We start from the raw sequence: 26,838 nt of genomic DNA on the forward strand, positions 1-26,838 counted from the left end.
CTGTATGAAAGAGGAAATATTAATCAACAATTAGAACAAATAACTGAATAAGTAGTAAAATTATTGTTACGTACGTAAAAAAAGAAAATAGGTGCTAACTCGTGCAAAATACCAAATACTTAGCAAAAATTAAATATTTTCATTTGTTTGTTTCTAAAAATAATAGAAAAAATCTTCACTTTGCTCAATGTAAGAATTAGTTAAAGACGAATTAAAAAATCTTCACTTTGCTGCTCAATGTAAGAATTAGTTAAGGACAAACTGGCTATTCCCTGTATTTAGAGTAATATTGTAGCCAACTGTATAGACAAAGCCAGCAATTGAGGTGTCCACACTGAGTGACAATAGGTTCTTTAGCTAATTGCCAATTGCCAACAAATTTTGCAATAAAACAAACTGCTAGCATCTTCAGTACAATCTTTTGATGAACAAGAGCAGGATTCAGCGGCCCCAATATCCATATCCATTTAGGAATATCAAGTTATTCCTAGTTCCTACACGTATGTAAAATTACGTGCAAATATCATTTATCAAGTATATATAATAATATGCCTTCTCAAAAAAAAAAGTATGATAATATTGGTCTAGTTAAAGGCATACATTAATCATCAATTTTAGAAAACTATTTTTTGAGAAATTGAAAAAGTTGTCAAAAAAGTTAATCACCTTTCATTTTTTCATAAAAAAATTTAAAAAATGAATGCCCTAGAGGCATGTGTTAGTAAAACCCTGACAATATAATATCAATTTTGGCTTGTAAAATTATATATATCAAGGCTAGCTACACCCTCAACAGTCAACACTTTAAACTTTAAACAAAACAAAATAAATGGGAGAACCAATTTGCCAAAAGAAATCCCTTCTTTTTCTTTTTTTAATGAATATTGGCAACGGAGATCTTAGCAATATGATTTAATTCAAATTGTGAGATATGCCTAATCCAGCCTAGATATTGATTTACACCCCAAATTGTAAGTTACAACTTACTCAATTTTAGACTTATCTAACCATTTGCACCAAGGTTATTAGTAAGTTGAAGGACTACTCCAAGAAATTAAAAACACAATAATGAGGATAATATCGGATGTGTTATCAAAGAGAAAATCCAAGAACGAGTTGAAAAACGGATCTCTCTACAGCAAACCATCCAAATCTAGTGCTATATATACTCAAGCCCTCCAAGCTATCGCTATCAACCAATTTCACCGAGTCCTTTCTTCGATCTAGTTGTCAAATCTGCAATTGAGCTCCAATTATCCAATTACAATTTCCAAGTCTCCTTGGCTGAATTGTTGTGGCTCCAATGATTCCCTTGTCTTAAACAACACAAAATCTTTGAAGTATGTTTTGTGTGTGAAGGATTCAATCTCCGCTCAAAGTGTAAGGCTTGAAAAGAGGGAGAAAGCAGAGAAAAATGGGTATATACATTAGGGTTTTTCTTAACTATTTAACACTTCAATTCAGAATTTTTGGGTGTCAAATTTTGAGGAAAATGAGGCTTCAATAGATGGGCAAAAGGCTGGCATAGCAGGTAACAAATTTCCCACAGGTTCTAACACTTTCACTCGAACCCAATACAAAAATACAACTCATTCAAGAATTAAAATACAAATCAATTGATTAAAAATTACATAGGAATTTTAGCCAAAAAAAATTACATAGAAATTTTTCATGGAACTAGCCAACAATTTAAAGATCCTAGTGTCTACATTCAAAGCAGTCCAAATTAAGGACGGCAATGGGGCAAGGCAGGATCGAAGGTTGGGGTCATCACATCTGTCTCGAATGGTTTTTTCTTACCCCATCATTTTCCCTTAAAGCCCCACGAAGCCCCACCCCACCCCCATAAAACTCTACTTCTTATTAATTTGCCCCACAATTATTACAAATTTTTTTTATAAAAACCTGTTTCGTTATAAAAAAAAATTATTTGAAATCACAATTAAATTTATCTCATCAAATCAGAGTAATTTTACCAAAAACTAAATAATATTAACTATGTGTTTAACAAAACAATATCACAATAAAAACAAAAATCTCATAGTAACACACGTAAGAAAATAATCCAAACTCCTAAAACATAACAAAATAAAAATTATCTAGTTCTTCAAAAATAATTTCCACAGATAAAGTAAGTCAAAATTTATATATTTGTTTAAATAGTAGAATTTTAGAGTATGAAAAAATTATAATTATAACCTCATCAACGCGGGGTGGGTGGGTCTACAAAGTATAAAATCATCTCCACCCCGCCCTGTGGTGCGGATTTAAAATTTCACTCTATCTTTACTTCACCACCTTTGCAGGACAAGAAAAACCCTTACTGAGCGATACTGAGCGATGTAGAGAGGGGCGAGCCAAGCGGGTGGGGCACCATTGTTATCCACAGTACAGACGAAAATGAGAAAACACAATATAAGAACTAATTGCACAATAACTGCAAAAGCTGTTCTGAGCATGGGCCTGGGCCTAAACCTGGGTGAAAGAGGAGACGTGGCAGTCTCGGGTCTTGGGCCAACTGGGCGTTTGGGAATGGACTTTTGAGAATTTGGGTCCAAATCTTTTGCTTCTTTTCCCTCTGATCCAATTCCATATAGAGGAACTAACTTGTGTTCCTCAATGATAGCCTCACAAACTGGGCATCCCTGGAATTTCGTGTGAAAATGTAGCCATCTGTATAGACAAGGCCAGCAATATAGGTGGCCACACTGTGTGACAACAGGGTTTAGCTAATTGCCAGCAAATGTTGCAATTAAACAAATTGCTAGCTCTTTCTCTTTCAGTGCTATTTTTTGAACAAGAGCTGGACTCACTCTCAATATCCATATCCAATTAGGAATACCAAGAAGTTCCTGCACATCACGTTGATTTCAAATTACCAATTATCAAACATATCAATATCGATCCAATATGGCTAATGCAAAATTATATAACCGAGCTATAGGCTCCACAATGTAAACATAAAGATTGGGAATATATGAACGGCAGGATATATAGATATATTGAAGAAAAAAAACTCAAATCAAGCCAGAAATACGATTCAGGAACGTACATACATATAGTACTATAGTGTACTATATATAATTAAGTGCATTTTCAAATGAAACACTAGGGTCTATTCAGCCTTAAAAAAAAGGTTGTTGAATATAATTGAATTGAAGAATACGTAAAATAAAAAAATAAAAAAAAAGAGAGAGAGAGCAATAACTCATCTTTTGGAAAAAAAACTAGTAAGTTTTTCGTGCGATGCACGGATACTATTGTAATATTTTATGTAAATTTGTTTTTGAAAAATATTAGACATATACTATAACATATTTATTATAAAACTTTATTAGTAATAAGTTCATCATAAAAAGTAACAATTATAAATTGCTCACATTTATCTACTATAATTATTTTGTTCAAGTAATGAGCGATAATTAAAACAACTTGGAGTAATACTGTATAATAAAAGCATATTAATTCATTCTCTATTATTAATTTTTATTATATGATGTAATAAAAAGCTTCATTACAAAATCTTTTTTTTTTTTCTTCAATCTTTGTTATTAAGGTATAGTGATACTTGTTATCATCATCAGTTTCTTTATCTTTAACGTTTGAAGTTTAGTCCGTCCATATTTGTTCAATTTTTGAGTTTTCATCATTTTTTTCCTTTTGTTGCATCATTTGTGTTAATCACTAATGAATTGGCATCGAGAGATTCTTAATTGGATCTTACAAAGTTTGGACTTTGTCGCTAAGATTTTTCATAGTATTTGCATTTATATTAAATTTCAACGATGTTACAGTTTTTTGTAAATATTTTTATTTTTTATTTTTGTTAATTTTGGATTCATGCAACAAAAAGAATTAATATAGCATATTGAATTGTGTTTTTTTTTCTTCCATACCTTTTTATCATTTGAAGGTGCATCGAAAATCGTCCATACCTTTTTAGCAACTATGTAATTTTCAAAACTATTATTTAGATTGAATTCATTCAAATGAAGTAGAGAAATTCTTCTTTTTTTTCCTAATTTTTTTTTTTCAAATCACGTGAAATTCGTTCTCCAATATCAATATTTTTACAATAATTTAAATAAGTTGTACCTCAGTTTATTTTTCAGCAAAATATCTTGTAGATTCAATTAGGATTTTCTCGACATCTCAATCAAATATCACAAAATTTGTTTTGATAGTTGCATCAAAAACTTCAATTTGAATCATGTATCTGAAGTAGATTGCAATTGTATATATATAGTAGTGATAGTGAGATAAATATATTATAAATATTTGGAGAGTATGTAGTTAATGTGAGTACCTCTAACTTTGGAATAAAAAGATTTATTTTTGTTTCACATTTTACTTGTGGCTTGACAGTCATTTCACAAAGTACGCATAAAATGTAATACCAACCTATTATTGTATCAATATTACTTATTATTGCAATACCCTACCAGTTCACATCTTGCAATGAACTTTGAAATTAATATATTATTTTTTTAATCTAAATAATATGATGTATGATTATTTTTTTACGTAAATGATGAGTATAAATTGAAATGATTAACAAACTTGTTTCATAGAATCTCATTCAATGCATTTTATCTTTATATTTGTCTTCATAATATTTAAAGATAAACCCTCCTATGAAATTTTTTTTGCATGTATTTTTGGTATTTCTTGTATAGGATCATGTTTTTTACTATTCTTATCATTGAATTCTTTTGAAGAAAATATTAAGTTAATAGCATTTTGTGAGATAGTATATGATATTTATTAGACTTTTTTGTTATTATAAACTTTAGAAATATGCACTTGTCAATTATTTCAGCAACCTCAAGGATCTTAAGATTTATATATATTTTTGTTGCACTGGTCGATGACAAAGAATTTGTATGCATAAATTGCATAGAACACTATTAATAGACAAAAGCATATTGAATTGAAATTGGGGAAAAATGAAGACATGATTTCATGAAGATGAGATTTTCTGGAAGTAATACCTATACGTGCGGGGGGAAGAAAAGAGTTTGTAAGAGGGTAAGAGTTTTTGCTTTGATTTACAAGTGGGAAGAGTCAAACTTGGGTCATAATATATAAGGTAAGAACTGGCTTGAGATTTTCATAAGGTTTGGTCTACTTTTAAAAGGTAGTTTATTTTATAGTGAATTAATTTTGGTCTAATGGGTCTAATTGTCAAGAACAGCCCATATTTTATATAATAGTAAAAAGAAATTACTATGATCTATTGAGTAACAGTAAAAAAAACTTAATAAAAGGAGGTAAAAAATGCTAAATTTATATAATAGTAAAAATAAGTTACTATGATCTATTGGGTAACGGTTAAAAAAACTTAATGGAAAAAAGTAAAAAATGTTAAATGCAATATTAGAGTGCCACGTGGCAGGAAAGTAAAAAGAAGTTACTATGATCTATTGGGTAACAGTAAAAAATACATAATAAAAAGAGGTAAAAATTGCTAAATTTATATAAAAGTAAAAATAAGTTACTATGATCTATTGGGTAACGGTTAAAAAAACTTAATGAAAAAAGGTAAAAAATGTTAAATGCAATATTAGAGTGTCACGTGGCAGGACAGTAAAAAGAAGTTACTATAATCTATAAAAAGAAGTTATTATGATCTATTGACTAACAGTAAAAAATACTTAATAAAAAGAGGTAAAAATTGCTAAATTTATATAATAATAAAAATAAGTTACTATAATCTATTGGGTAACGGTTAAAAAACTTAATGAAAAAATGTAAAAAGGGTTAAATGCAGTATTAGAGTGCCACGTGGCAGGACCTCATACACTCTCACATGAGGTCTCTGCTTTTATATATATATATATATATATATATATATATATATATATATATATATATATATATATATATATATATATATATATTGATATTGATTTATTGAAGTTTGGATGACCATTTGTAATGGTTTAAGGAGAAGTGTTAGTCATGTTTACACTACAGCCATTAATCTATTCATCACAATTAAGATTTTTTATAGTTGTTTATAAATTTAGTATGTGGGACTTAGAAGAAGTTTTTTATGAGAAAAGAAAAAAGCAATTAATTATTTTAACGGCTTTTTATTTTTCACATGAAAGTGGAATCAAAATTTTCTTAAATTTTTTTTTAAGAGGCAAAATTTTCTTAAAATTGTTTATTAATAATTACCTTAAGGGCATCCGGGACCCTATATTATTATTATTCAATACATTGAACCGAAAAAAGTCAGGAAAAATATTTTAAAAATAAAAAACTTGAAATCAAAAATTAAAAAAAGATTCATTATTGTACATACAAATTATATTTTTGTATGTATAATATTTTTGTGGGGCTAGAACTAGTTCCTCCGCTTGCAAGTCCACACAGCGAGTTAGATAGGGTCTAAGACTTAGCCCCAAAAAAATTAAAAAATCTAAGGGCTACTAAGAACATAATCTGATAGACTTGGCTTTTGAAATTGATTACAAAAACACAGAGAGGAGAGAATTGATGATAAACCTTTTGATCAATCACTTGGTTGGGTTGAATGTGCGAGACTTCTTTTGCTGTGTTTATAAAAATGTTCTTTGTCTTTGGTTGACATTAGTCAAGGAATTCCATAATTTATAGCAGCCAAGTTTTTTAATCAAATTAGTATTCTAGTAGATTGTTGACTCTACTCCAAATCAGTATACTATTTTATCCAAATCAGTATCTTATGTTAATCAAATTAGTATTTTCGTACATTGTTCACTCTCACTCCAAAGCAGTATATTCTATTTTATCCAAATCATTATTATATTTTAATCAAATTAGTATTCTAGTAAATTGCTGATTCCCACACTCCAAATCAGTATAATCTTTTTTCCAAATCAGTATTCTAGTAAATTTTAACTAGCATGCTTAATAAGTTAAGTTACAACATATTACTTCTAAGAATTGTATTATCTACAACTTTTTTTTTTTTTATGAGTTATAATTACAGCTTTTTACATTCTTTTAGAACATGAAAAATTTGTCTTAAAAAGTATATTAGTTGTATGAGAATACGATAACTATTATTCAAATTTGCTCTGACCAGTGACCATTGTTTCGAGTATGGCCCCACCAATCATCTTCCTTATCCTCCTCAATACAAAAGAACAGCCACAAACACAAACTCCTTTCTCTTCCCCATAATACGTTCATTACATTTGCCTCTAAAACCCCAAAACACACACATACATACACAAATGACAAAACACAATGCTTCACACACTCTCACTCCCAACCCTTTCTTGCTCCTCCATTCCTACCAAAACCTCAAAACCCAACAAAACCCCTGCATCTCCTCTATACATCAAGTTCCATACATCCCACCGTGACAACCTCCGCTATCTCAAAGCCCTTGGCATCATTCACAACAAGAAGCCCCCCTCAATCAACACAGACACCAACACCATCGACCATGTCCTTGCCACAGTTGAGTTCTTCAAATCCAAGGGCTTCACAGAGCCTGACTTCCCTAGACTCGCTTACCTTTGCCCACAACTCTTCACTACAAACTGTGACCCCACTGACTTCGCTCCAGTTTTTGATTTCTTGGCCACCGAGTTACCTGCCACCGCCGAAGAATCACGCAGCTTAATCCTCCACTGCCCTCGCCTTCTCTTTTCAGACGTCGAGTTCTGTCTCCAGCCCACTCTGGATTATCTAAGGCAGCTGGGGATGGAGAATTTGAGCTCACCAAGTAGTCTTAATGCGCATCTTTTGAACACGCGAGCTAATAAGCTGAGAGAAAAGATTGGGTTCTTGAGGAGCATTGGTTTTTCTCAGGAGGAAGCTGAAAGGGCTTGTGTTAGATTGCCTGCCATGTTTGGTTATAGTATTGATAATAATTTGTGGCCAAAGTTTAAGTATTTGGTGGATAAGATGGAGAGGAGTGTGGAGGAATTGAAGAAGTTTCCGCAGTATTTTGGGTTCAGTTTGGAGAAGCGGATAGTGCCAAGGCATTTGCATTTGAAGGAGAGGAGTGTTCAGATTCCATTGAATAGAATGTTGTTATGGAGTGACCAAAAGTTTTATGCCAAGTGGAAATGAAATTTTGGCATGGTTCTTTACGATTCCCTTCTTTTGGGTTTGCTAAAATTATGGTCTGTTTTATTAACAAGCAAGGCTTTGCATGTAAATACGTAAACCACACCTATTAACAAAGATTTAATTTGTTATCTGCTGTATTCTAAAAAATTAGAAAGAAAGAAAAGTTGTTTGTACGTTATGTTATATGGTTGATCAATTAGACAATTAGTGTACCCTTTTGGAACGTTAAGTTATTGTGCAAACTTTGATATTTCAGTACCATTAAATTCAGTGAACAAGTAGAAAATGTAAAATGGAGCCTCAAGCGCTCCGTCCCTCCCAATAACCTAGGTGCACTATCTTCTGCATATCTTTTTTCTTAAAAAATTACCAATGTACTGAACAAGTCGATGGTAGTGTCGAACTATAAAGCCTGTGTGGACATTTTATACTGCTTCATTCACTAAACTAACTTGCATAGACTATGCAAAATAATCTGCTAATCTATTTTTAATAAAGCAAATTCAATGCAGCAAGCAAAACAATAAGTAAACATGTTTAAGCTTATTTAACCATGCTGAATAACAGGTTACTCTATGACGGTAATCCTTTCGTGCTTAAATTTTAACCTACTAAGGAAACATCAACTTGCCGGCTACCAGTTACATCTTCACTATGATTACATCTACAAAGAGAGCGCAACCACACATACATAAAGAACAGGCCATAGATATCCAGAAATGCCGGCCATTCAGCTACATTTTTTTCAATGGCAATTCGGCTACATTCTCTATTTTTGAAAAACGTTCCATCAATGGTCAACAAATATGGTACAACTGGGGCCCCAGAACATAAGAAAAAACAATTGCTGCACCATTTGGTACCATAAAGAAATTCCTTGGGCCCAACACAAATTGTTAACTAAATTTTGACTTTCAAGTCTTTTTTTTTTTTTTTTACTAACCCAAGAAAAAAATATCCCTGTATCTTTATCGATCGAAGGATCCTTTTTGGCATGTTAGTATTCCGCGTATGCAACCAGCAGACAGAGGCCCGGTTCTTCACTGATTTCTGTGAACTCTTAAGGTCCAATCAACCTTCCACAATGTTCATCTTCTATTTAAGATTCACTTCAAGCTGTCATTATTTATTCAAACCTGGGGAAAGAGGAAAATTAAGAATCATCAACATATACTAAACTCAACATATTAGGCTTTCAAGTTAAATCCCAAATTAGTTGGCGTTGGCCTCAAGAATTCCTCTCCGCCATTTTGATCTATATACGACCATCTTATTCATTCAATCATAGCCACATAGACCAAGTATGACTGTGCGTACATATAGAGAGTAGTGTTATCGTAGGAAGCTTCCAACAACATCCCCCAGAAATAGTTAAACAACTTAAGGCTCTAAGTTTCTTCCATCCCCATTCTATTATTGTACATTAAGTTGTTAAACAGAATGGCTTGCCAACACAGGGTGGGGGTGTATTGCATCTTATCATGTTCAGCTGACACTTAGATCAGTTGATGCAATTGATAATACATGTCTGCGTATGACAAAATCACAAAAAGCTAGAGACCATCATAAATTGCTAAGCATCGCACTTTAAAAAATTGCTAAGCATCACACTATTAGAGGAGATGAAATACAAGAAACCACATGGTGGAAGCTACCTAATAGGTACCCATATGGGTAGAACTCATTCTTGAAGACCAGCTTGCAATGGGAGGGTGCCCAAGAGCTACACATGGTTAAGCTTACACTTAATCAATGTGGGACACTAAGATCATAACACTATCCAATGGAACTGTATGCATTCAGCATTTTTTGTGTGCTTGTATATCACACACATGCACACTAATGCATCTCCCAGTCTACTTACATGCATTTCAAATTATTTTTTTTAACACTAAAATAAAATTTTCACTTATAAAAAGAAAATGGGGCGAGGCCCAAGTACACTGGGAGTACACTACACCTATAGGACACTTAACAAAAATTTATATTAAAAAAAAAAGATAAAAGATAAAATAAACATGTCAACAAAGATTAAAAATAAATAAATTTTTTACAAAAATTATAGGTAATAAAACTTTTATTTAAAGAACTGAACATTGTGTTCACGATGGTGAACACTCTGAACAAGCAACAAAGATACAAAATATCCAGAGAAAACTGTTTAGTTACCAGGGACTTGAGAGATTCAACTCTGTTTAGTTAACAGTTCAATGTCAGCCCCAACTTCAGCAATTTTGGCGTCTTTAGAGGCCTTTGCTGCTTTGGCAATGTCCTCAACATCAAGGTCCAGGGCAATTTTTCTCACAAGACCATCAAGCATCTGTATTATGAAACACAGCAATTAAATTACTAATTAATCCAATTGGCCAGTTCAAAGGTAAAATATTATACAAATACATATTTGATACCAAAAAATTATTTCAGTAAAGTAAGTCTATGCTTCAGTTAAGTTTGTTGAGTCTTTCTCACTAAATTCCAAACCCTTACCTAGTTCGTGCTTAACATCATATCCAGCTTAATGAATCCATGACATCATATACAATATTATATTTTGCTTTACGTTTCCTCTTGCATGCATACGAAACTTTGCCCAGGGCAATGAGATTTTGTGTTTCCAAAAAAAGGTGTTATATTTGCCAGATCTCACTACATATTAGTGTGCACCATTGAGCATCCTTGTTTCAAGCATGACACCAATATTTCACCAACAAATATGAGATGAAGAAAAGAGAAAAATAAATAAATAAAAAATCTTGGCCCACTCCTTCAGTGATTACATTTTATCTAACATAATGGTTAGGCTTGGACAGAAGATTTTTATAAAGCAATGAGTGACCATCGATGGCCTATTTTTGTTAATTTTTTCACAATTTTTTTAGCATTCACAAAAAGAATTATGAAATGCCAGTACAAAACTTTGGTTCCAATGTACAGCTCAAGCTTTATCTAGCACACTCAAAATTACAAGTTTGACCATTTTCAAGTGAGAAATATCAAATCATTTTCCCTCTGGACCAATCAATTCATATATAAAAAATATCTGTATTCCAAAAATGAAAGCATACTTTTAAAAGTCCAAAAATTATATGGCCAAATCTCCAGTGAATTGACCTACTATTCAGCATAAACATTAACAGATCAACCAACAGATACGAGTGAACAAGACCAAAATAAAAAGATACCAGTGATCCAATGGCAACTAAAACACGGAATTTCGAATCAACTTCTAGATTTTCCTCTTCCACAATCTGTTAAAAGAAAAAGAAAAAAAAAAGTACTATAATGCATGAATATGAAGATTGACATTTCTTGAGAACATCAAGAAACAATGTAATCCATCTAAGACAAAAGGCTAAGCATTTGCCTGGTAATGTAATCAAAACATACCACAAGAGCTGCTGAAAGCACTTGAGATTGCCCTTCTTGATCCTTCTTTTCAATTAAAAGCACAGCGTAACTGTCAAGCTCACCAGAGAACTAAATGTTAGGCAACTTGACTAACAAGGTAGTTTTAAAATATATGCCTAACTTCTACCTTCCTTTACTCTTTGAATGACTATAATACTACAATATGCATAAAAAATACCACCTATGCCACTCAAACCAATAGGTCAAAAATGATTTGTGACAAAGGTGTTAAATGATCAACTCTATCAAAGGTGAGGGCTGTCCCACGTGGAGAAAAAATCCTCTCCTTTTACTCATGATCACATCTGCTTGACCCAATCATGACGTGAAAGGATGGGACATTTTCAAAGTCAGACCAAGCTGGTTGAACAGAAAGAGAATCTGTAAATGATAGTGCAGTTTGTTTCCATAATTTTTGTAAGCGGATGGAAAAACACATAATTCTCTCAATATTGAAAACTGGACTAACAAGATAATAAGTGGTTGTAGTGAAAAGTACAACGATAAGGAGATGACAATAAATTAACTGTGAAAACATAAATTCCAGGAATCACAAAACAAATTCTAAAGAGCCTTTGACCAACTCCACTTTTCACTGTTGCTCAAGAATCCACTAAAAGAAACACTATGCTGGCAAATTTACAGTAAAACAATTTACTTACTTGAGTATTAAAGTGGAGTAAGACAACTGCAAATTCTTATTTGGAGATGAATAACAACTTGAAAACGCATCAAGAATCTGCAAAATCAGTTAAATAAATAAATAAATATGAGAAGCAATTGAATATACGAACCGAAAACATGCTCAGTGTGACAAGCTGTGCAGTTATTGCCTTAACAATCATCCAAGTAAAAGGCCTGAAAAAAGGGAAATGTTTTCTCTAACTGACTTATCAAGTACCCATTACATTTCTACCCAACAAGAGATGTGTAACAAAATGCTCAAGGGATTTTTTAAACTAAGTGCGTATATCTTTTTTTAATAATAATAATAATAATAATAATAATGAAATTATCAAAGAAAAAATATTTGGAACATCAATATACAAGCTAGTATTCTTCTAGAAACAAGAAGGCTTAGTGAAGCAAAGGCCAAAGCCAGTTATAAAACAAGAGATTTCCAATGTAACCCTGAGAAAGGTTTCAAGGGAACAATAAATTAGCACATAAAGTATAAAAAGCACAAGTAAAAACTATATAATATAGAGCACATTAAGTGCTTGTCAGCAACAATGTTAATACCATATATCCATACCATATCTAATAGACACAGACACCAACACCCACCCACTGCACATAGAGAGCACACAGTGCTCAAAACCACATTCAAACTAAGGCCATTGCTTGGCACGCATGATCAAACTCAGAAAATAACAATGAAGAAGCGAGTGCCAACCTCACTACGATGCTTTTGTAACCAGTTGTAGAAACATGAATTTTTGAATAGATTAGTTACAGCACGGATACTCGTTAAAAGGTTTGCAGGAATAGCTGGGTTTGTTGTGACTTTCTTGATTATTTCCGATAGTACACCTGTGTTGAGCACACAAGGTCAACAGTCAAGATAGAATTTGGTAAAAAACTATCCATAAAGAAAGAAGAATGCCTCATAACAAAAGCTTTCAGATATATTTTCAGAAATAAAAAATATTTAGGTCTCATCTTTGACTTCAATACCATTTTCAGCTTCAACATGCTTGAGAAGTACGGTCGCCCCATCTGGGTGCAGGACAGTCATCCTCAAAATATCAATAACTGCAAATTGACAGTATAACATTAACCAACTGAGCGAAACTATTTTCCTGGAACTGTAATGTTACTCATTTTTTTTAAAAAAAAAAAAGCATAATACTGTAAAATCACACTCCAATACAATCCAAGAATAAGTGAAAATCAAAGCATTCAGAATTTACATAAACAGCATATTCATTTATCAATAAAACTAAATAGTACCTACAGTTAGTGTGCCACAATTGCATCTGAGTACAGAACTTAGTATAGCATTGATGCAAGGAGCACAACCAAAGTTATTTTGAAATTTAGTATTCAGATTTTCATTTGTCTTAAGGGATTGGATTATTTCAAATTTTTCATTTTTTTTATTTTGGATTCAGATAGGGATAAGATTTCAGATTATTTTTTAGTTGAGAGTTTTACGGGATGTAAACTTTTGTAATCCTAGAAGCACTAAAAAAATGATACAGGTGGTTTTTTTATATTATTGAATAAAATTTTCTTAGTGAGAAATTTCTTTATCTGCTTGTTGGTGATTCCAAGCAACCCCAAGGATGTGAAGCCTAAGGTTTTCAAGCTGCTATAGGTGGTGAAGCCTAGACTGTCCTGCATCAAGCATAGAGCTCTGTAATGTACATATAAGTTTTGGCCCCAAGGGGACCTCTTTAATTCTTATACAAAAGTAAATTCCATGGCACTTCAAAGCTTAAATCTCATATATTTGAAAAGATCTTTTTATTGACAAGTAACAGATGTTCTAAGAACAAAACAGGAATACCCATATACGTCAGATAATTCAGGCATCAAATAATTCATTAAAAGAAAATGTCATCTCTGGGAGACATTAAGAAATATTCGGAAAAGATTAAAACAGATCTAAGAAAACCTTTTTTGGTAGGTAAAGAAGAACCAGGGAACAGCCATTAATATCATTTAGAAAGCTCCTCACTAAGTTTTAAATTACAAATATGATACTAATGGGAATCCAGAATCCTATAATTTATGCAGAAGCCTGAGAATTTTGGCATGCTAACCTGGAAATATCATTGCCAGAGGCCATGAATTTAGCAATTTCAGTAACAAAGCTATATCAACATCTGCTAATTTGCTACTATGATAGTGTGACGTGTCCTTCAGAACTTTAATAATGGCACCAAGTCTGGAAAACTCAAGCTCTGTCAAAGATAAATTTTTATTTTCCTACAACAGATTTGTCAATAAATACAAGTTAATCAGGAGTTTACTTCGTGGTAGAGTAGAAATTAATCAGGAGCTCAGTCAAAGATAACTTCTCCTTTTTCTGAAAAAGTAGAATTTACTTTGTGATTTATCCTTCAAGATGAACATACCGAGTCAGAGAGTAGAGCATTGTTAAACTCTGTAATCTTTTTGAGGATCCCATCAAACTGTGCTGCATCAAAAACAAGCACTCCTTTCTGGAAACAAAATGATAGACAAAGAATGACAAGTAAATGACAGGGTGAAAAGAGACACCAAAGTACTTGAGAGAGGTAAAGAAGGAGCATGCATCTTTTAAAGTCACCCAATTGACGAACCCAACCAGCAATATATCAGATACTCAAACAACGACCCCTATAGAGATATAGTCCTGGAATACAGAAATAGAATATCAAAATACACAGCCCAAAATGCTCAAGGGGGTAAAACTCGCCTCAAAACAGCCATAGAGCCCAATTACATGACATATCTACCAAACAACGAACAGCGAAAAAAATGTGCAGAAGAATGAAAACACAATCAGCACAATCAGAAACTTCTATAGACAACAACAACAACAACAACAACAAAAACCCTCATAATTCCCTCGTACAACTAAGGATCAATACCATAGAGAAAAATTCCATAAAATACCAGAGGGTATAAATACAAGCATAACATTCTAACAGAAATACAATAAAAAGAGTAATAAACATATAATTATTTAAGAGGAAAATAAAAACCTAGAAGTAATTAAAAAATCAGTCTACAACTCTAAGTGAAAAGGAGTCAATCCCAACCACAACGGAGTAGAGCCATAATAGTCAAGTAGGGAAGCCAAAGAGCTTCTTTTGGCTGGAGGATTACAGAATACAATACTAAAAAAGTACATTGCATTCACTAGGTAATATTTCATGTGAAACAAATAAAATATAATACATGAGCTTTTACAATCACTCAATATATACTTTTTTACAAGTTCCCTAAGAATGGACATGCAATTCCTGGAAATGCATCTTAAACCCCTTGACTGATATATCCAAACCTATTAACACTACACTGTAACAGCATACCTTAGGAATGTGCTTGAAAATGGGTTTTGCTGAAACAGCTGCTAAATAAACAAGAATATGAAAAAACATTAGAGCCATAGTCTTACATTGGAGGTTGTGAAGTAAGTCTGGCATTCAATACATATTAGCATATGCAAGAGAAAGTAACATACAGTAACAGCAATTTTTAATTTTTAACTAATAAAAATACATACCAGACACACTGGAAGTTGCTCCAGGTATATAAGCACTAGCTGAAATGAAAAACAGAAAACATTAGACAAGCAAAAAGGAAGTGACTACATCAATTATCTCAGATGTTCATGTCATAGTTCCATAAAAATATTGTACTTACAGCCAGTAAAGGGATCACGAAATGATGAATCCAGGGTGAAGTCCTTTTGTCCAGAATTTTGGAGTATAAACTCTACAATTTGTTGTCGATAGGAAAGAGGTAGATTCTCCTTGAGGAGCCATTTGTCAGCAGTAGCATAAGGATTATCTGAAAATATCAAATTTTATGTCATTGGTTTTTGAATTAACAATTACATTCATGATTCATTAGATGTCAATGATGTAGTAAGTTAAACAAACAACAATTAAGGCCTAATATCATCAAGGGAGATGAGTGCCTTCGTTTATTTGATACTAGAGCAAGACATGAACATCATACTGAGTAGAGAGAGAATACTGAGAGAAATTGGGACCACAAAATTATAATTATAATGCAACAAGGTGGAAAGCCAGTGAACTCTTATAGCTCAAGTGCCATGCCCTTGTAATCAACCACAGGAAAACAGGACCAAGAAAAAAATACCTGATCGATTGTAGGGCAACTTACGAATAGGCTCCCCATCTCCAATATCGACATCAAATACTGAGTAACAACAGAATAAAAGACTGAATCGTTACTTATTACCAAAAAATAAATAAATAAATGATATAGACAAATGGTCAACCATATTAAAGTTGTCAAAGAACATAAGATTCTGACCATAGTCATATTCAATCCCATCAAGAACAGGACGCCTCAGGTTATCGTCCGGTCCGTCAACAACTTCACCAATCTTAAAAAAATTATATAAAAATAAAAATAAAAATCATAAGACTAATTATAAAAATAAAAATAAAAAAATCAAATATTAGAGAGAGAGAGAGAGAACTAAAGTGCAAACAAAAACCGCAAAAGTAAAAATACTCGGAAAACAAACTAAATGCACTAACATATAAAATTAAAAGCATAAATCTTTAATGGTCCAGCTCAAAACTCATTCCAAATGTCAATTTAAACATGTGTTAAAAGAGGGGGATTCAACACAAAAATAAGTAGAATAGGAATAAGGACAATATTAAAGCCATTTGCATGAAAGTGCAAGACACCTCACTCAACAAGTATAAGTCAAGACTACTAGATAGAGCACATTTTTAGAATCCCGCAATCTGAGAGATTGCATTATAAAGACTCCCCATAAACTTCACTACCATCCATAAAATTAAGTAAATGGGTGATGCAAATACAAACACCATAACGAAGTCAGAGATAGGGGGGAAATTTTGGTGAAGAGGGACATAGGCAGTGGCTGTAAATATCACACAGCAAACTGGACCTGTAACCTTTCTATATACTTCCTAGTTTTTTATTCACAATTGAGGGGAAAAAAACAAAAATTTTCCTGTCACAGTCATCTGCTATACATGGGATTAAAATTTTTAAGAAAAATGAACAAACTTGCAGAGCATAAGATTCTAAGAAACACCACAACAAAGAAAGGAAGAAAAGGAAAAGAGTATATCAAGCGCCAGAGAGGCAACCACTTAATGTTGCATTGCAAATAAAACCATAAATCTAACTGCTGATATAGTTGTTAGAGTGGAATTGTAAATTACCTTATCCCACTTCTGTTCCCTCAAGTTCCAAGCATATGCCACACCATTGTCCCCCTCTCTGACGACTTTTGTCTGCCCATCACTCGTCCCTGATATGGAAGAAAAGAAAATACAATTCATATTAAGCAGCATACAACAGCAATCAGGTGCAACATATCAATCCTGTATGAACATCCGAACACTGATTTTTTTAATACATGTGGGGGAAAAGGAGTCAATATGGCAACCTGGCAATATTCATGGAAGCTCATTTTCTTCTTATTATGTACATTAAATATATTTCAGAAACTCTGAAAAGAAAAAGGCGAAGGCAAAGCCCAGTCACATGCAAACTACACAAGGAATAAATGTTTCCTATTCTTTACTGACAGCATTTTATTTTTGGCAGAGGAAAATTAAACAATGACTCACTGAAAACGTATTTGAAAAGGAGAAATCTCTTATACAACAATTATAATACAAGAAACCTTGTCATCCACAACTTGAAATGGATAATAACTGAGAAACTGAACGGAAAGATCTTTAGTAAATTTAACTAAGATACCATTCAGCTAACTGTACAATTAGAATCACACCTGGAACCTGTAAAGCCTCCAGCCCTGGTAAATCATCCAGTTTTAATCCTCCAACCCTCTTCCTAACACAAACAAGTCCCAACATGAAAATAAGTCAAAGTTGACAAGTAATGTTGATCCAAATGGAAATTACAGGTGATAAATCATAAAATCCATCCAAAGAATTTCCGGAAATCAGAAATATATTCATAATTAGAAATAAGTCGAGAACTTCAGAATTCAAACAAAATTTAAGATAATCATGTAATGAGATTTCAAGTGGGAAAAAGAAGTGAAGAGGTCCATTGTATAGTACTATTTTTAAAAGAAAGGCAAAAAGAAGGATGTCCCCAAGAACCTAATATATTGAGCCTAATTGGATGATTATCTAAATTGCAATGATTCCAAATTTGCAAAAAAAAGAAAAGAAAAAAAATCCCATTCAAGTCATCATGGATGATAATACCTGCTTCGCTTGTATTGAGAAAGTTGGGAAGCATATGACTCAAGTTCCAGTGAGTCAGCCAACCTATCCTGATGAACTGTCCAAATACGAATAACTCCATCTGAACATCCTGTCACGATATCGCCATTGTCCAAGAATTTGGCATCCCAAACACAACCAGGATGCTCTATGGTCTGAACACAAACTCCATCTGAAACATGACATGATTACCGGGTAAACATTTCAATTTCAAGCAATATAGGACATATTACATAGCAAGAACCAAAATTTAACATACCCAAATATGAAGCTTTTGCTAATCCCTTGTCCATTAGACAAGAATGTTTACAATCCACAATAGATGTCATCACATGACATCCACATCTTTTTTCTTTTTTTTATAGGTAGACATCCACGTCTTTTTAAAGAAATTCCATAACCGTAAAATGTATAAATGGGCATTTAATATTGAAAGTGAAGAAAATGAACAAAAATTACTGAAGTTTCCTCTTCTCTTTTCTTACATTTTTTTTTTGGAGGGGGGGGGAGGGGGTATTGAACTTGAAATGTAAGAAATAGTATGGGTCAAAACAGCCAATCTGAAAAGGTTCTCCCAAAACTCTATAAACCTTATTGAGCATGGGGCCACCGATGATCAGTCTGTGGTTGACAAATGCACAAAATAAATCTGAGCCAGACAACAACACAGATCAATTACAATTTTAGCTTGAACAAGAATCAAATGTGAGAATCCAAGCACAAATAACTTCTCCGAAAAGAGGATGAAAACCGGAAATAACTACCTTTCCATATCTTTGCAGAACAATCTTCACTACCACTGACAATAAGTCCAGAGACATGTGAATCAACTGAATAGACAATGGAAGTATGACCAACCATCTCCATTAATACTTCACCACTTAATGCCCATAATCTTATGGAACTGTAGCAATGGAAACAAATTAAAAGTTAGGGACACCTATTACACAAAACAAATGTGGGCAAGAATAATTTGAATATTCAAATGAGGAATTGGAAAAAAAAAAAATTAGGAGCAAAATTAAATAAGAACAAAAATTTTTAAAGTAAAAAATTAAATAAGAACAAAATTTCCAAGAGACAACAAAGAAGCTTGCATTATCAACAAATATCTGCAACACATCTAGTTCAGTTGACATGGAAGACACTTTGCTAGCATTATGCTCTAAATCACAGAAGCAGGTAGGTAATTCTATAATCACAGAACTACTATCCAGTCAAAGAACTCAACTTTTTTTTTGCAACATGCATGATCAATCATGAAAAGAAGAAAACAATGAAGTCTGTAATTTGAAAACTTCAAGACTTGGTGGTGACCATAATCAATGTCAAAACTGCTAGCTGTTTGTTTCACTTGCCATCAAACTAAATCCAATATGTTGGTGATGTTTTGTTCTTAATTCTGAAAGTTACTGTTTGTTTTGACTGTATTACCTTTCACTTTAACCACTTATCCCTAAGGCACGCTCTTCATGCAAATGTACATTAAAAACAAAAATCCCAGATAGAACCGATCAAATCATTATAAACAGAAAAATTATTACAGCAACAGCTACCTGTCATGTGATGCAGAAAGGATTCCCAGATCAGACATCACTGCCAAACCTCGAACAGTATCTGCAAATTCACAAAGTGCAGAAGCACATGCTTAAGATAACAAATTAATAACTACCCTATTTTAATACTAAAATGTTGAGCAACAAAAGAATAAAAGTGCATTAACCAATGTCATCCTTTACATTTAAAACATACAACTAAACCTACAAAAGTACCCACTTGAAAAAAACTTCCTCAGATTTGCAATTCATGGGAGAAACCAAGCATTTTCTAATTTTAATATCGATCCTCGTAGGTCAGCTAATGTTGTCTTATAAATTGTAACAAGCTTTTGGCTGTTATCATCACCACTAATAATATACATTGTGTAAAGCATGCCACACATTTCTCCCATCACTCTCAACTCAAGCCAAACCATTATTACATTTATGCCCTAAGAAAAATCAATTACTCTGTCCATATCCAATTCAAATGTCTTGTTTTCCTTTTAGGGACATCCTATTAACATTTGTGTTTACTTTCTAAAAAGGGAAATTATTGCCTCTCTAATTTCTTCCTTACCTTTTTTAAAAGGAAATGAACAATACAAAAACAAAAACAAACAAACAATATTATTCTTCAAGGGCAAAAGTAATGTACAGTTCTTACGGTGCAGTATATTAGGTTTCCCAATCAAATTCAAACACAAGGTTGCATTGAACGATGAAGTACAAACAGTGTTATTGTTTAAACAGTGTTACCATTTAAACAGTGTTATTGTTTCCAAGGACAATTAAATTCAATGCAACCCGTGTTTGAATTTGATTGGGAAACCTAACATAATGCACCTAAGGAATTGTATCTAAGCTTTACATTTTATTAAAATTCCTGCGGCCTCAAATATAAAGTAAAGGAAATTTTAGAAAGTCTCTATTTTTACCTTTGTATTAATGATTGCGCCACTCAAAACAAGAGCGGGATGGAATGAGTATAATGACATACACCAATACCACATGTAGTCTGATTAATCCTAAGAACTATTTTAAGTACCTACAGCATGAGGGGAAGAAGAGGGAACAAGGTAAAGATATAAGGTGCATAGAGCCACTTCACAAATTTGAGACTTTAAGTCTAACGCTAGACTAAAGAAGATCTCAAAATTTGAGGCTCTCATTTTTTTCTTTTTCTTTTCTTTTTTTTTAAATAAGGTTCTCACACCTTTTTTTTAAACAATACTCACCTAATGAGTTTAGAACCCACAATCTCATTCTTCATTCTATTCTTATAAGGAAAGGAGGTTCCTTTTGCGCTAGAGCTCATTGGCAAGACTCTCCCATTTTTTTAAAAGAAAAAAAATTATAAAGAAAATTTTTTTTAAAAAAAAAAAAAAAGGTAATGATTACCCAAAACAACAACAATCTCATCACACGATTCACACTTGGTAAAAGCAACATCATGTCTACATTTTTTTTTTTTTTTTTTGAAAAGAAAATACTAAATACTTTTTTTTATATAGGTAATAGAATCTTTATTGATAAGAAAAGAACAATGAGTTTATGATAGTAAACTCACTGCAAAAAAAAACGTATACAAACAAATCAATGAGAAAAGCTAGCAAAATTAAGGAAATCAGACAAAGAGGTACAATGCGTAAAACCATAAATACGAGACCACTCAAACAAAGTCCTAGTTAGTAGAGACTTCAATAGGTCCACAGTTCTTTCAGTGTCCTCAAATCTTCGGGCAATGCTTTTCTTCCAAGTTAACCACATAAGACACACCGGTTCCATATTCCAAACATTTGAAGAATGGATGCCCATCCAATTCCACCATGCAGAAAGGAGAGATACTGTCTTCGGCATCACCCACTGAACTCCAAACAAGTAAAAGACTTCACTCCACAAGGTATGGACAAACTTGCAATGGAGTAATAAATGATCCACGATTTCCACATCACACTGACATAGGTAACACCAATTAACAAGAGGCAAGTTCTTCTTAACAAGGTTATCTATTGTGAAAATCCCACCCCTAGCAACTGTCCATAAGAAAAAAGACACCCTTCTAGGAACCTTAACACTCCAAATGCATTGCCAAGGGAAAAAAAACTGATAGAGCTTTCAATAATGATTTACAAAAAGAATGCACATCAAAGACAACACTATGATTCAATTGCCAAACCATGGTATCATCACCCCCCCCCCCCCCCGGTATTTTGGATGAGATATGCGCACAGAAAGCATAAAACCTTGCCGTCTCCCAATCCTGAAACTCACAGGCAGTGTTGAGGGACCAACAAAAAGCCAAATCATAAAGCAAGTTACTACTATCAAGCAAATCAGCCAAAGAAATAAAAGCTAGGTTGCACTGACACACCATTTTTGGCGACGTGTCGGACACCGGAACCGGTATGATTCGCCGGACTCCGGTGTCTGAGCGGTGTCTCTCTTTTTTTGCTTCTCCAACGTGGTCCGACAAGGAAGAAAATCACAGATTTTGACAGATGGACTTACCAATACCATTGATTTTGCGATATACCCTAAAATTGAAACCCACATCTCAAGTTCTCAACCCACCCTCCCTCTGCCCGCTGCCGCTGCCCTCTGTCCCTCACCAGAGCAAGATCAGGCCAATCAGTGAGCTCCATAGACGTCGACGTCGTGCCTTGTCCCTTCCGATCTCTCTCTCTCTCTCTCGGCGTGGACAACAGGTCCGATCTCTTCTCTAAGCTTCTCTCTCTGTTTTTTTTTTTTTCTTTCCGATATTTGGCCATTTGGGTGAATGGGTTTCGTCTTTAACACGTTTTGTTTATAAGCTAGATACTTATAACGTGTTTTTTTTTTTAATCCCATTATCAGTGAGAGTGGGATTAAAAATTATAATGTTGTTACTGCCATATATAATGTTGTTACTGCCACATAAGTTATAACTTATATTTTTTTTTTGTTTCTTTACTCAGCCTTTTGTTTTGCCTTATAAATTATAATGTTTATCATGAATTTAGTGATTTTTGTTTTTGTGTGTTCTGCTATAGTTTATTATGAAAGTTTAAAGCTTGGTTTCCTTTTATGTATTTAGTTTGATGTTGAATGTAGCCTATTTAAATTATTGGTTTATACTCTAAAAATTTTATGTGTATTAATGTACTACTTTGGGTGTTAGTTTACTTATTTGTAGTTTTTACATAATTTAAATTCTAGACATAAACGTATTTTATGTCTAAAAATATTTAAAAATGTGCCTAAATATAAAATTTAATTAATTATTTAATTTCCGTGTCCAAGCCATGTCGTGTCCTTGTTTTTCAAAAATTGCCGTATCGCCGTGTCCGTGTCTATATCATGTCTGTGCATCATAGAATAGAAGTAAAAACACCCAAAGCATTAGTCCACTTAGATAAAGTCCAGAAGAGCAACATCAAATCAAGAATCAATCTCTCACTCCCGTCAAAAGTGCAAGCATTCCTTTCCCACCAAATACTCCACAGGATACAGAGGGATCATCATGTCTAAATTTTTTAGCAATCAAACCATGTAAAGCATTAAACATATGAGGATTACCCATGTCAACAATTTGATCAATTAAACCATGTAGATCAGAAGTCTTATTAAATGCTTCTTCCACTTCTAACTTATAGGAAGCTCAAAGAAAATATGTTTGATGATCACCAAACAGACATGTAAGAAGAAAATTTTACAGCATCGTTAGTTTGCAAAATCTACAATTATTTTCACTCCCACATGATTTCAACACATTGCAGATAAGGATATATATATATATATATATATATAAAGCACGATGAAGGCAAATAAATGGAAAAAATACCTGTATGCCCAACAAAAGTATGTGTACATTTGCTTCCTCTCCAAAGTTTTAAAGTTGTATCACTTGAACCTAAAATCATGATGGCATAAAAATGAACCCCATAAGTTCATAGTGAAAGACATAGTTGGATCTATGCATTCCAATCTGATGTAACCAGTTCCAACTACCAACAAAAACTAAAACAATATCTAGCAGAACAGTCATCTACTGAATCATATTATACCTGTAACAAGCTCGCCTGAAGGCAGCTTTATGACCGCTTGGATTGCTGCCTTATGAGCCTCCCAGGATTCTGTAGGTTGGCCATTTCTCCAACGTCTTAATGTGCTGTAGTGAAGGAGACAAATTAGATACTAACCGAAAATTATTGAGAAAATATGCATATACCTTTGTAAGCATAGATAATAACTCAAACCCAACAAACGGCAATACACAAACAATAAAAGTAACATTCAAACAGTATGCAAATTTTTTAAATACACATTTATTACAAGGGAAGGGGGGATTTGAACCTTAAATGTCTCTGTCAGAAATACCAAGAAATACCATTTGACCTAAAAGTCATTAGCAAAACAGTACGGATAATATAGGGGAAGAAAATTGTATAGGGTTTAGGGTTTGCTAAGTAAACCCTAAACCCTAGCTTTTTTAAAGCTCACTTTTTCTAGATACAACTTTCTCAAACAACCCCATTATAAAAAATTAAAAAAATTATAAATAAAAAAAAAGGTGAAAAATGAGCTATACAAAATGGGCACGTAGTCCCCTTATCTTCATTTTCCTGTGCTTGGGTGTGCAATACAAACCAGATTTTGAAATGCGTAGACAGCTCCATAAATGGTCTAAAAGTTTGCTTTGACATGCTCTCCATTTGCATAAACAGCATACCCATCTGCTCTCCTTTCCAATTTATTGCTTCTTTATTTTTTATTTTCTTTTTTCTTTTTTCTTTTGGATTTGGTTAGTCTATGCTAATGTAGTTGGGCTGTGCTTCCTCAGCACTTGTCTAATACATTCTAACTAATTCCAAAATAGTAATAATAAAATATCAACACTAATGAGTAATATTATGTCAATATGTAAAGATTGAACCAGCTCAACTTTTATATAGAGTAAAAAAATTCATTTCTGATTGTTAAGTTACACGTACACAGAATGAGTTTATATATATAGACACGATGAGACTTAAACATATGGTTTCCTCCCCATATTCCATATTGATTGTCCTTATCATCAAGCCAAGACACCATACTCATCCTCCACACAGTGAACTAAATGTAACCCACTACACACACTTGAGTTTTGAACCCACACATTGCCTACTAAGTAACGAAATTCATCAAGAACAAACTCAAATTAACCTTGAAAACAACAATTCATCAACATAATGATATCAAACACACAAAAACAATAACAGCACTTAACAACCATCAAAAAAATTCAGCTTTAAATTACACCAAAAAAAAAAACACTCACCAATCAACCGAAGCTGACACAATGTCCCCGCCATCCAACGCCACACTAGTCACCTGCAACTGGTGACCTTTCAAGGTCTGCACTTTCTCACCAGTCCTCAAGTCCCAAACCAGAACAAGCGTGTCCATGCCGCCGGACACCACACCGCCCTCCGGAAACTCCTCATTCGGCGAAATCCACGCCAGCGGGCCCACGAAACTCGTGTGCCCTAGCAGAATCCTCGACGCCGCGTACTTTTGCCCCTCCAGAGACCACAACCGCACCGTCCGGTCCCTGGATGACGTGGCAATGCCGGCATTTCCACACACGCAGATTCCTCGAACCTAGAAACGAATTTTGAATCATTTTTCACTCAACACTATCAAATTCAAGCTCATCGCAATTGAAATTTGAAACTATCAGAGAAATCAATATCGGCGAGATTGATCAAAAAAATAAACAATAATTGAAATTTTTAGCAATATTTAAGAGAGAGAGAGAGAGAGATTAGGAATCTGACATCGTCTTCGTGGCCTCGGAGTTCGGAGCTCAATTTGTATTCGTTGAAATCGATCTCCATGTTCAAGTTCAGAGAGAGAGAGACTGTGAAGCTATTGCGTTTTTTTTTTTTTTTTTTTTTTGGGGAGAGTTTTTCTTTTCTTGCAGAGTGGGTTTTGGTTTGGGGTTGAAGAAAGCAACCTATTTTTATATGTTATTTGAGTAGTAGCGCAGTGACTGAAAACATGACTACTCAGTAGTCTCAATTGTTGACTTTGGGCCTTGAGGCCTGCTTTGCTACTTGAATTAGAGTTTTTGGGCCCAACTGTTTCATCTCATTCCTAATCTTGTCCACTTTTTAAACCTCAAAAAATCACGGTTTTAAAAACGGATCCGAATCAGGATCCAGTTCTGATCCAACCAGTCATTTCAGTTCGGTTTAGATTTTAAAATTATGCAAAAAATTGAATGCTTGTCATGGTTTTAAAAACAGACCGGTCAGTTTAACCGAAAATCAAAACTTAAACCAATATAATAAAAAATTGAAAAACTTTGGTTTAATTGTAAAAATTGTCTGTTCAACTAGTAAAAATTAGGAACTGAACCTTTTTTGATTGTTTGGCCGATTCGATTTTAAAAACCATGCTATTACCTCAAAAAAAAATTATAGCTCAATTGATAAAGTTCATTGTTGTTGAATGAGGATTTTGAGATAGACTTCCACTAACACCAAAAACCAATTTGTGTGTTTAACTTGATAACAAAAGTCAATCATCGTAGAATAGAACGGATATTATAATTTCAAATATATCTATATATATAATTGTTAAAATTACTTTTGTGTCTCCTTTTTAATTAAAAAAAATTAAGTGTTGATATTCTTTGCCTTAACGAATAACCCATTTGACATAACAAGAAGTTAGTAATCAAATTTACTTGGATATTAATAAAAACTTCTTTGTTTTATTAACTTCTGACTATATTTGATTTTCCTAAATTATGATTCTTGATTAAATAGTTTAATTTTTTTATGAAAAGTAGTATATGGTCAAGTGTCTTGTACTTTAATGGCATGACTTCCCTTTACATTATGAGAAGAATTAAAGTTCAAACT

General features: G+C 33.2%; 2 protein-coding genes across 3 annotated transcripts; one reads left to right on the top strand and one right to left on the bottom strand.

Annotated features, from left to right (window-relative positions):
• The first annotated feature begins 7,166 nt into the window (after window positions 1-7,166).
• LOC142642850 (transcription termination factor MTEF1, chloroplastic) lies at window positions 7,167-8,093 on the top strand. Its single transcript, XM_075817278.1, has one exon. It carries the CDS (start codon window positions 7,240-7,242, stop codon window positions 8,071-8,073), a length of 834 nt encoding a protein of 277 aa, XP_075673393.1. The 5' UTR covers window positions 7,167-7,239; the 3' UTR covers window positions 8,074-8,093.
• Window positions 8,094-8,783: 690 nt separating this feature from the next.
• On the bottom strand, window positions 8,784-25,907 carry LOC142643046 (uncharacterized). 2 transcript variants are annotated; one of them, XM_075817577.1, is made up of 23 exons: window positions 25,747-25,907; window positions 25,248-25,570; window positions 23,995-24,098; window positions 23,772-23,840; window positions 19,967-20,027; window positions 19,175-19,314; window positions 18,393-18,582; window positions 17,948-18,009; window positions 17,373-17,461; window positions 16,480-16,552; window positions 16,303-16,362; window positions 15,841-15,987; window positions 15,701-15,739; window positions 15,507-15,544; window positions 14,565-14,651; window positions 14,250-14,415; window positions 13,159-13,236; window positions 12,878-13,014; window positions 12,144-12,220; window positions 11,461-11,530; window positions 11,256-11,321; window positions 10,243-10,393; window positions 8,784-9,209 (listed from the first exon to the last, which is right to left on the bottom strand). In XM_075817577.1, the coding sequence occupies exons 1-22, from the start codon at window positions 25,804-25,806 to the stop codon at window positions 10,259-10,261; spliced, it is 2,271 nt and encodes a 756-aa protein (XP_075673692.1). In that variant the 5' UTR covers window positions 25,807-25,907; the 3' UTR covers window positions 8,784-9,209; window positions 10,243-10,258. The 2 variants fall into 2 exon arrangements, with proteins under 2 accessions (XP_075673692.1, XP_075673691.1); XM_075817576.1 differs by having other exon boundaries at window positions 15,507-15,547; window positions 25,747-25,905.
• Between the last annotated feature and the right edge of the window lie 931 nt (window positions 25,908-26,838).

The sequence above is a fragment of the Castanea sativa genome, chromosome 7 (genome assembly GCF_040712315.1).
Source record: "Castanea sativa cultivar Marrone di Chiusa Pesio chromosome 7, ASM4071231v1".
NCBI lineage: Eukaryota > Viridiplantae > Streptophyta > Magnoliopsida > Fagales > Fagaceae > Castanea > Castanea sativa.